Source organism: Chrysoperla carnea, chromosome 2 (genome assembly GCF_905475395.1).
Source record: "Chrysoperla carnea chromosome 2, inChrCarn1.1, whole genome shotgun sequence".
Lineage (NCBI taxonomy): Eukaryota > Metazoa > Arthropoda > Insecta > Neuroptera > Chrysopidae > Chrysoperla > Chrysoperla carnea.
In genome coordinates, this window is record NC_058338.1 from 99,560,541 (window position 1) to 99,573,125 (window position 12,585).

The 12,585-nt window shown below is 27.9% G+C and overlaps 1 protein-coding gene across 1 annotated transcript in view; it reads left to right on the plus strand.

Annotated features, from left to right (window-relative positions):
* LOC123293126 overlaps nucleotides 1-12,585 on the plus strand; it is a 273,427-nt gene that overhangs the window by 234,521 nt on the left and 26,321 nt on the right. Inside the window, exon 2 of the mRNA XM_044873842.1 lies at nucleotides 12,414-12,548. Coding sequence (XP_044729777.1) covers nucleotides 12,414-12,548 — 135 coding nt within the window. The remainder of the gene's footprint in view (nucleotides 1-12,413; nucleotides 12,549-12,585) is intronic.

Genomic DNA, 12,585 nt, shown 5'->3' on the forward strand with positions numbered 1-12,585 from the left:
TCGTTGCCATACTCCTCCGAAACGGCTTGACCGATTTTGATGAAATTTTGTGTGCATATTGGGTAGGCCTGAGAATCGGCCAACATCTATTTTTCATCCCCCTAAATGTTAGGGGTAGTCCACCCCTAAATTTTTTTTTTTATTTTTTAGACAAAATTTTTAATTTCTCTTTTTTTATGATACAACATACAAAAATACATACAATCCTCAATTTTCACCCTTCTACGATCAACCCTTATTTTTTAATAGCCATTTTAGTAATTTAATCATTTTTCCTCTCCGGTCGAAAACTGATCAATCGTCATTTAATTAGTTATCCCCGCCAGATGTCTACAGGTGTCACTTCTGACCCAGTAAACAGCAAGGAGTAGGGATGAAAACGAAGCCGGTCCCCTTTCTTTCCTTCGAATTTCATAATCCGATGAAAATTATTAACGTGATTTTTAAAGCAACGGGTGTTATGTATTTAATATATATATTAGAAGTGTATGTCAATAGAAATATTTTGAGTTTAAAGCAACGGGTGTTATGTATTTAATATATATATTAGAAGTGTATGTCAATAGAAATATTTTGAGTTTAAAGCAACGGGTGTTATGTATTTAATATATATATTAGAAGTGTATGTCAATAGAAATATTTTGAGTTTAAAGCAACGGGTGTTATGTATTTAATATATGTATTAGAAGTGTATGTCAATAAAAATACTTTGAGTTTAAAGCAACGGGTTTTATGTATTTAATATATATATGGAAATTATTTATATGGCAAAACAACGTTTGCCGGGTCAGCTAGTAAAAATATAAAAAAGATATATATATATATATATATATATATATATATTTAGATTTACAAACTACAAAGTATAAAATAAAGAAATTATTCACAAAACAATAGCTTTTTGTATAGTTGTCAAGAATTTATATTTTTATTTATTAATTATTATTTTTAGAAATTTTAAATAGTAATTATTAAATTGTATTCTTTAAATAGTAATTGTAATGAAAAAAGAAATAAATAAGTTTTATTACCTCTAAAATTTTATTCTATGCCTTATCTCCAGAAAGACGCTGTTCATAAGATTAATATGAAAGTCGTCCATAATTAACTCGGGGTGATCATTTATGTTTTAATACCCTATCGGGTTATCTGTAAAACTGGTACATCACGCGTTTTAAGGAGGCGTCAGTTTACATACATAAGGGCTTATCCTTAAACAAATATTTTTTAAATAGTAGAAGATTTTTGAATCATTCAAAATTGTAACTGACCGTTTAGATAAATTGTAACCTTTATTAATTCGTTTTAACATGAAATATTTATTGCTTTATTGCTTTACTGCTTTACAAGTAAATATCATGAGACAAATAATATATTTGAAAATATGGTTTTACGTTCCCGGGGCCAAGCATATGATAAACGAAAGTCCTTCAAACAGGTAGTGTTGTAAATGTGTTTTTTTGTTGGACTTAAGAAAATTTTATTTTCTTTTAATCGCTTTTCATTAAATATTAATTTTTGAGGAAAAAAAAACACTTTACCGGGAAAAATATTTTCAGTCATTATACTTGTTGGGATTCTTCCAATACAAAAAGTTATTATTACAGACAATTTAGTCCTTCACGGTGGAATTTTTTTGTATCGTTTAATAAAAATATGTAAATTAAAATAGTTGAAAAAATTTGTTGTGACTGTTAGACGTCGGATATCTTCGAGCTTGTATATCCCAATATTTTCTTCATCATTTCGGATATAAATGCAAGCGTGTAATATGCCTGATTGCCTATTTGGATAAAAGTAGTGAGCTTTTTTAAAACGCATACATTATTGCAATGGTCGATGAAATCAATAGACCTGAAAGTATTATTATTTTTGTTACTCGTAAAATTATACTTAAAATAAAAATTATACAAGATGAAATAAATACCTTTATTTACAAAAAAGTACGAATCTAGTTTTTTTCTTCCACTTTTAATGTTTTGATTCAAAAACTTTTGAAACAAGTATTATTATTTTGATATTTTTGAAAAAGACTACTTTGACTAGGTAAACTTTCAAACGTAATAACTTTCCCAAGCAAGAATCAAAAATTTTCTCATATCAAAAGTAGTCGACTAGACATAAAGAGCATACATGCAATCTCAAAGATCAGGTGATCCTGAATATTTATAAGCCATGGCTCCAGGACCAATTGTTATTATTTTTTATTATTTACATAAATCTCTTACTATTGGATATATTAATATCCAACGAAAATACTAAATTAAATTAAACTGACGCCTCCTTAAAATACGTAATGTACCAGTTTTACAGATACACCCTGTATATATGAAATATATAAAAAGGTATTATATTTAATTTCGTCCCAAGTTTGTATTCCTAAGAAATATTGAAAATTTTATAATTGTTTAAACTTGTCAACATTAATTGATAAGATCACCATTAAATATGGTGATCTATAAATTTACTTTACTACCGGTATTAATTATTTTTTGGGAAGACTTTATTTTTCTTTACAGAGAAAAAGCATGCCTATGGGATGTGAATTTTTTTTTTTTTTTAATAATAATAATGTTTATTGATAAAGAAATTCTTTTACAATAGACGTGGTGGTTATTTCATACAATCAATAGCAAAAGTAGGTAAACATTAATAAATTCAAAAACAAAAATTAAATCAGCATGTAAAACAATCAATAAATGCAAATTAATTCATAGATTTAAAATTATTAACAAATGCTTTTATAAATATTTAATGAAAAGGAAAAATTTCCAGCAACAAATAAAAATATCATTAAAAAAAAACTCAACAATGAATAATGATAATATCTTAAAAAAACAAAAACTCAACAATGAATAATGATAATATCATAGAAAAAAAAACTCAACAATGAATAATGATAATATCATAAATAAACAAAAACTTAACAATGAATAATGATAATATTATAAAAAAATAACTAAAACTCAACAATTAATAGTGATAATATCATAGAAAAAAAATCTCAACAATGAATAATGATAATATGATAAAAAAAATAACAAAAATTCAACTATGAATAATGATAATATCATAAAAAAACAAAAACTCAACAATGAATAATGATAATATCATAAAAACCAAAAACAAAAACTCAACAATGAATAATGATAATAACATAAAAAAAGAACAAAAACTCAACTATGAATAATGATAATATCATAAAAAAACAAAAACTCAACAATGAATAATGATAATATCATTGAAAAAAAAAACCTCAACAATGAATAATGAAAAATTATTAAAAAAATAACAAAAATTCAACAATGAATAATGATAATATCATTAAAAAACAAAAACTCAACAATTAATAATGATACCAAATTCTATAATCAACAAAATATATAATAAATTAATAATAATTTTTTTAAATGATTTAACAAACAATGTATTTAGTTATTCGTTAATAATGAAAGATCTCATTTTCAAAATGTTTGTGACTAGATAAAATAATTTGGCTAGGCATTCTGATGAATGGCACTGTAATAGCTCTGTCACTGTCCTAGTTTTCACATAATCTCTCAGATAAAACTTCCTTAAGAGTGAAATGCATAAAACAAAGTAAACTTTGTCCGCCCAGAGCCCGCCACGGTATTTTAAATATTTTAGTTAAATTTATTACCCTTTCTTCTGAAAAGTATTTTTTTATTTTTGAGGAGAAATAATTTATAATAACGTCAAGTAGCCAATAATGTATATATATTCATTACATATACAATCTCCTTTCTTCTATTAACTAAACACATATTCACTTAGTCATTTCACTTTAGAACAACAAAAACTACATATATACTGTCCCTCTCATTTACTTATAAACATACATTATATATCTCACTCATTACAAAATCATATAAAAAAATAAAATAACATAATATATCTAAACATTATTTTTTTGAGATTTGTATTTTTTAACTATTGAAAGAAATTAATATGTACATTGTGCACTTCATTTCACATGTGTAGGTGGAGGTACAAATATCATACAACATTATTTTATAACACACATAAAAATATGCATTGCTCTTTGTATATGCATACAATATTGTGTGTATCCTTTTGTTATAAAATTAAAAGCATTTTTCCCACTTATAATGAAAAGTAAAGAAAAATTTTGAAATTTTCTTTCACCAATTTGATAGGAATTCTTCCATTTAATTAAATATGAATTTTTTCGCATTTAATTATAATATCTGGATGACCGAGCTTTGCTCGGTATTCTTAAGAAAGATAAGATAAAAAGACACAAATTTTATCACTAATAGAAGACCGTTTTAAATGTCTCCACACAAATACCAATTTGAATGTCCCGGTAATGTATTTTATTTCATTAACTACTATATACACCAACAGATGTCAGGAAGAGTCATATTTTGCGATGTATGTTTCAGTTTTTCATGAAAAAACGAATAAAACGAAGTTTTTTTAAAATGAAACCTTGTTAGATCGACTTATCGCCCCAAAAAACCCCTACATACTCATTTTCATGAAAATCGTTGGAGCCATTTCCAAGATCGTTGATATATATATATATATACAAGAATTGCTCGTTTAAATATATAAGATATGGCTTTTAAAAATGAAAATTGGGGAAATTAATGAAAATTTTGAAAAATCAAGCTAGACAAAACAGATAGATTTGAAAGTAGTACAACATATCCAAATTTCAAATTAAAATAATATTTGGTTCAAGAGATTGGTAGGAAAAACGATCGAATGATTTGATCAAATACAATTTATTTTCCATTATAAATAACCAAATCGCAGACTGCTTGTTTGGTAATATTTAATTGCCCTTGTATTTAATAATAGAAGAGATCTGCATCAACATGAAATGGTTTTTAGTAAAATAATTTCTATACAATTCTTGATTTTATAAGCTTACCTTATTTTAGATATTAATTATAATTTTAAAATTCATGTTAGTATTTATTTCATATAAGTTACATTTTTCTTACCAATGTAAAATTTGTAAATGAGCTCATACTGTCCTAAACTATTAAAAAAGCTTTCTATGATGACTGTTCTATTTTCGTGAAGCGACCCTCATAATTTTTGAATTATAAATGTGGTTTCATAATTTTATAGAAAACTAACCCATAAAAGCAAGTTTTTAATATACGCCTTTGCTTTATCAATTTCTAAGTAAAAGTCAATTTTCCATTTTCACATGTAAGTTAAAAAATACACATTAGACCAATAAACACAATAAAATTAAAAAAAAAATTCATTATGGGTATAACATTTTCCATTTTTTCGAGTTTTCCCAAAATTTTGCATTGATGTTATTTGGAAAAACATTATAAGCAAGAGGTTTAGGAGATGCCCAAGTTGTCCGTATTACTCTATAATTTTAGAAACTGAAAAAATTTATTACCTTGAATTGGACTGAACTAAGTGGCTACTACATTTTCAGTCGAGCTAATAAATTATATTATATAAAATTTGTTTTAAAAAATTGATTTAAAAACATACCAAAAGTTTTCAGTGATCGAAACTAAACGTCTATTTATAAAAAAAATATTATTAAATTATGATTAAAATAATTAGGTTATTAGAATAGCAGTATAATGTACATACCTTCTAGATAAAAATCCACGTCAAAATAAAACACTTTAAAATAAATTTACACAAAGCTACAAATACTTTTTTAACTCTTTAACAAACTGAAAATTCTTGTCACTAAAAAATGAAAATATCACTTAAAACTCAGTGGCACTAGGAAAAGATAAAACAAACCATATTCTATATAGACAGGCATACAAGTTTAAACAGACCTACTAGGAGAAATTGAATACACATAGAACTAAACGAGGAGAAATTGAATACACATACACACACAACGTTTTATTGCTTATATTGTAGATAGGAAGGAGAATTGTAAAAATATATAAATTTGAAAGTATTTTTCCTACCAATAATGAAAAGTAAAGGAAAATTTTGAAATTTTTGCAAATGAATACTTTGCAAATGCTATTTGCTATGTTAAGGCTATCTTGAATTTTTTTGAATTTAATTATATATTCGTTTTGAAAATGAAAATTGGGGAAATTAATGAAAATTTTGAAAAATCAAGCTAGACATAACAGGTAGATTTGAAAGTAGTACAACATATCCAAATTGCAAATTGAAATAATATTTGGTTCAACAGATTGGTGGGAAAAACGATTCAAAATTTAATACATTGATAAAAAATATGTACAGAACACCCTTAAGTGGTCGTAGATGGAACGTTTGAAAAGGATGTGCTCTCAATCTTTGGCTTTTTTCAGAATACATATTGAGCATATCTTTTCACAATCTATGACATAAATACTTCAGGAGAATATTCTCAATTTTAACTTTGAACTTACAGTGCAGGCTCTGGGTGTCAATGGATTCTTGATCAGAAAAGCTTATAGATTAATATTCTGGATCTTGACAGAAACCCCATTGGTGATATTTTTGCATACCTTCCCCCCTTCCACATAAACAGCTAAATAATAAGATTTTTTTGAATCAAGTAAAAGTTATTCTAGGTTCTATGGATCATTTAACGTCAAAAAGGCTGTTTGTGATTTTTTCGTAAACTTCAACGTTTTCCAGATATTAACAGTTTAATGTTTGGAAAAACTCCACAAAAGCCATTTTAAAATCTGAAAAACGGGGCTCACAATTACATTTTTGAGCTTATCAATTATTTGTTTGTTTGTTTATTTGTTAATGAAAATATTTAGCATAGGAGCCATTGTGAAAAGTAAAAGGATAAAAAATTTAATAGCATGTTATTAAAGTTATGTTCAATATATTATAAATTGTTCAGTTATATAAAAATCAACTCAATATTATTAAAGAATTTACATATATTATAATAAATACATCCCAAGTCTATAACTACTCTATATTACACTTTTTAAAGTGAAACTTTTTATGGGACACTAGCGTTTTGTCATGAGAGTAAACTCGAAAAGCTAACAACACTGTTAGCTTGTAACTGTTCAACTCCTTGTTGTCTCTTTCTTTTAAATTAATTATTTATAGCGTGATAAAATAATAGTAAATATCTTTGGTGAATATTATTTTAAATTATTCATAGTGTGAATATTAAAATGTTCGGTTTTTAAGTAACAATGTCAATGTATTCGAAAGCAAGCTTTCCAGCAATCCCACGAAAAACAAGAAGCAAGAAGTCGCTTACAGTAAATACATTTAATCTAAAACTTAATGTCAGCTGCAGTACAATTATATACGACGAAAATAGACGACAAAAAAGTCGACCACGTAACACAACTTAACGATTTGCGTTATAAGCTTGTGGCTGCAGAATCTGAGATCAAAGAGCAAATTATAAAAATTGCAAAGCTGCAACAGGATGTTTAGGATGGGGACATTAAAATCGGTACTTTAGACCAGAAGATAAATTTTTATTTAAGCAAATGAGCGGTGTGTTAATGTAATCAAGCAGCGCAAACGGACGATATCGAATTCACTCTTAGTAAAGTAACGAAAGAAGCTTCCGTAAAAACAGATAGTGAAGTACAAGTAAGAGTGGTAGATAATTACAATCAAGTAGAGGAGAGTCGGTATGTTGATTGGTCTATTCAGACCGATAATGAATTGAACGAGAGGGGTATTCAGGTTAATATGAAAGTTTCAATAGATACAAGTCAATCTAATTTTCTTCACAATGATATTATTATAGAATAATCTGATTTTGAAAAAAGTTTGAATTCGACATCGTCATTAATTGAAAATAACGTAGTCTTTGAAAGAAGATCAGTGTGGTCTCCTAGGATTGATCCCAAAATTTTAATAGTTGAACTACACCAGACTAGTGAATTTACTAAATCTGATTTTGTAATTTTGCTATTTAGTTTGTCTATCATAAATGAGTATTTTTGTCGACAGTAGCGTAGGATTATGTTTGAAGAATCGACAATAACCTTATATTTTCAATTAATAAATTAATAGAACTTGAGCTTTTCAAGTTCGAGCACAAAATGAGTCTGTATTTAAATAAAATATTAAGAATTATGTGGATGACAGGTACAGCGAACCTAAAAAAAAAAAAACGTCAAGTGTGTCACACTGCTGGTTCTGCTTCTATCAACATGCAGACATGCCCGCTTCTCTCTACTCTCCAATAGTGGATCTAGCATGCCGTCCAATATTGGAATGACGTTGGGAGTCGAAAGGCCTGCAAAAAACTTGTTGAGACATCTGCTAGAAATATTAACATAAAGAATTAATTTAATTGAGGAACGCCAAAGCAAAAATAATGATTTACCCAATTTTTTTTAAATTATGGAGCATTGGCTAAAAAGTCATGAATTGGACTCCGTAAAAGTTAATAATTATGAAATAATTGCAAGTAGTGGTAGAAATGCATCTAATGGAGGGGGCACTTTAATTCTGTCTTCAAATTTAAATATTACAAATGTAAAAGAAAGATTAGATTTGCAAATAAATAATTGTGATAAAATATTTGAATGTAGTGCAGTTTAAGTTGTTTGTAAGAAGAACCCTATTGTAATTGTCTGCATTTATAGATCACCTTCAGGAAATATTGAAGATTTTTACACTAAAATAAATTTTTGTTTGGATAAAATATGTAAAGAAAAGATACACTTCAATCTGGCAGGTGATTTCAATATAGATTTATTACTTAATGGTGATCTTTGTAAATCATTAATCAACATTGTCAGATCCTTCGGAGGTAAATTAGTAGTAAACGAACCTACTCGAATTACCGTTAATACCGCCACTTTAATTGATAATATTCTAACTGATACGATAATATTAAAATCAATATCTGTTCGGATCATGAATTGATTGATTTTTGTATGCATAAGGAGAATGTTGCATCTAATAAAAAGGTCAGTTTTTTAAAGAGAGATAAAAAAGAACAATGTGGGGGAATGAAAATTGAAAATCGGTGTTTGAGGCTCATGCGGCAAACGATAAATTTAATAAAATTTTTAGAAATATTTCTTGGCTGCCTCAATTTGAGTTGTCCAGTAAAATGATCCAGTATTTCCCAATATCGAAAACCTGATTGGATTACCTCAGGTGTTAGAAAGTCAACACTAAAACTTGAAGATTTGAAATTTTTATCTAAAATAACGCATAACGTTGAGGTAAAAAAATTTTCTAAACTTTATAATAAGGTACTTGAGGTATCCAAGAGACAATGTGTATCTGCGAAAGTTCTTTCTGCAAAAGGTGACTCTAGGACCCTCACGAATATTATTAAAAATGGCGCAGGTACAAATAAAAGAAACATCTTAAAAGAGCCCCAAGTTATTGTAAATTCCTTTAATGATTATTTTCTAAATTTAAAATAATGAGCCACTTGGGACCAAGTTCGAACTCTTTAAAGAGTTCGGATTTTAACATAAATTCGTTTTTTTCCAAGATATGGAACTGAAAGAGGTTTAGGATACGATCAGCATACTCGGAAATAAGAGCACCCCAGATATTTTTGGTGTTTCTAATGATAAGACTTGTTCAGATTTGATTTTTATGCCATTAGCTAACATTATTTCATGTATGGTGACTACTGGCGTGTTTCCAAACCGAGCCAAATTTGCACGTGTAATACCCTTAAGGAAAACTAAGAATAATAATCTAATTAGCAATTTCAGGCCAATTTCATGTTTGCCTGTTTTCTCTTAAATTTTTGAAAAGTTTATAAATAATAGAATTGATAAATTTTTGAATAAATATAATATAATTACCAAGCATCAATTCGGGTATGTTTCAAGTAAAGATATCAGTTAGGCGCACTATTTCTACTCACTGGCAAAGTGTTAGAGTATTTAAATAAACATGAACACGTTGCGATAATTGCACTGGATCATTCTAAGGCATTCGATTGTGTTGATCACAACCTCTTACTTCAAAAATAGTACCTATACAGTTGGTTTTAGGGGCGTCGCAAGCGAGCTTTTGTCGGATTACTTAGATAGTAAATACCAAAGAGTTGAAACTAGTTATGATGGACATTTTTATTATTCCGATTGGAAAAAATTAGTAAAGGGTATACCCCAAGGAAGTGTTTTAGGTCCAAAGCTGTTACAGTGTGATGTTTTTCTATGTGCGGATGACATCACGATGATTGTACATGATGGAAATGAAACAATTTTGGGCAACATGATCGAGAAAGAAATAAATTTAGTAAATGAATGGTGTCATTCTAACGGTTTATCTTTGAATTTGAATAAATCTCAAATTCAAAAATTTAAAGTCAATAATAATAATAAAATTTTTGGGTATCACATTTGACAGTAGCATTAAATGGAAAACCCACATAGATTCAATATGTGCAAGGCTAAATAAAGTTTGTTTTCAGATAACAATTATGAAAAAAAGAATTGATATAAAATCTCTGTTACTTATTCATTATTCAAACTTCTACTCGATCATGTCGTTTGAAATATTTATATGGGGCTCTAATAACTGCGCTAAAAAAGTTTTACTATTACAAAAAAAAGTTATTAGAATTATAGTTGGTCTAAAAAAGACTGAAAGTTATAGAAACATATTTAAACACGAAAATTTGGGCGATTCACAGTGTTTATGCTCTTGAATTGTTAAAGTTTTACCTGAAAAATAAAAATTATTTCAATACGAAAAAAGTTTGTATAAATCGTTATACAAGACAGCAACGCAGTTATGTGAGCCCCTTATGTCCCCTCAGAAAGGAGGTATCGTCAAAAGTTCTGAACTGAATCCCTAAGATGATTACTATATACAGCGTGTCTACTTAAGTTGGCTCCAAATGAAATTTTTTTAGCAAAAAAAGTTATTCTTTATGAAATCACTGCTACTGAAAATATGAACATTCAACTATTCACTTTTGACATCGAATATACAGAGTATCCGCAAATTGAAAAAGTTCGATAGGATTGTTAATGGTAGTTTAGAAATGTAAACCATTTAGAACAGACAATAAGGAAACCGGTTAAAAAAATCAGTTCCAAGATATGTAGAAGTGTATTTAAAGAACTTTTTAAAAGAATAATCACAAGAAGGTATGCGGATGGAACGCGAATGTGGATATTGTGATACATTTTGTAACTAAATTTTGCAAATCCTTCTCATACAAGACGTTATTGTTATTTTAAATACATTTAGGTTTATTTGCTGATTCGAAAAATTGAATAATTGATATGTGACAAAATAATTAATACAGAACTTTTGTTTTTCAGACAATACTTTATTATTAATAATTTATTATTGTTGACATAAGTAACAACAGTTATTTTCAGTTCGTATTGCTTCAACGAATCTATCTTTGCGTTCCATAAAGGTGGTTATTATACCATGTATATATGAAATATACATAGTATATTAAGTTTAGTCCCAAGTTTGTAACGCTTAAAAATAATGATGCTAGGAAAAAAATTTTGTCATAGGTGTTCACTAAATCACCTAATTAGTCCATTTCCGGTTGTCCGTCCGTCGTTCCGTCCGTCCGTCTGTGGACACGATAACTCAAAAACGAAAAAAGATATCGAGCGGAAATTTTACAGCGTACTCAGAACGTAAAAAGTGTGGTCAAGTTCGTAAATGAGCATCATAGGTCAATTGGGTCTTGGGTCCGTGGGACCCATCTTGTAAACCGTTAGAGATAGAACAAAAGTTTAAATGTAAAAAATGTTCCTTATTAAAAATTAAACAACTTTTGTTTGAAACATTTTTTCGTAAACATCACTGTTTACCCGTGAGGGCGCCAATTAGGTGGAAATTTTATAATATGTACTATACTTGATTATCAGTTATGTATGCGTCACATGTTTGCATGTGTAATGTGATAAAGAAATCTACACTGACTATACATGGTATTTCAACAATTAACTCAGTCATTTGTTTTCACTTGTTTTTTTACAAAATTGTCTTCTAAATATTTCGTAAGTGATTTCTTGAACTGTTTTTCTTCTTATCGGTTCTAAATGGTCTACATTTCAAATGGACCATTAACATTCCTATCGAACTTTTTCAATTTGTCGAACCTAATTTAATCTTACATACTTACTTAATTTCGAATTAATTATTCTTTACTTTAATTTTTTTTCGTAAAACTTATAATAAAAAAGTTTTCCATATGGAGCCAACTTAACTAGGTATGTGATACTTGAATAATACAAACATAGATGGCATTAGTACTGCTATAAATGCCGTGCGAATGCTGAATTTTTTAATTATGGATAACTAATTAACTATTAATTATTTAAGTGGAGCAGAGCAATTGTTTACTCTGAAAGAGTATTTTAGAATAAATTTTTGGATATATATATTTTTTTAAATAATACCTAATATTAAGCGCTTGCATATGGTGTTTTTGTGTATATAAATTGTATAGTATTGTATATTTTTTTGTATGTATATAATTCCAGATCACTTGGCACTGTATCCATCAGCTGCAGCTGCATCTAATTATACACGAATGTATCATTGTTATCCTTGTGCAAATGGTATTCCTGCTGCACTCTGTACTTCTACTACTGCACCACTACATTACACTACACCAGGTCGGTCGGTTTTATATTATTAATTAAATAACGTTAA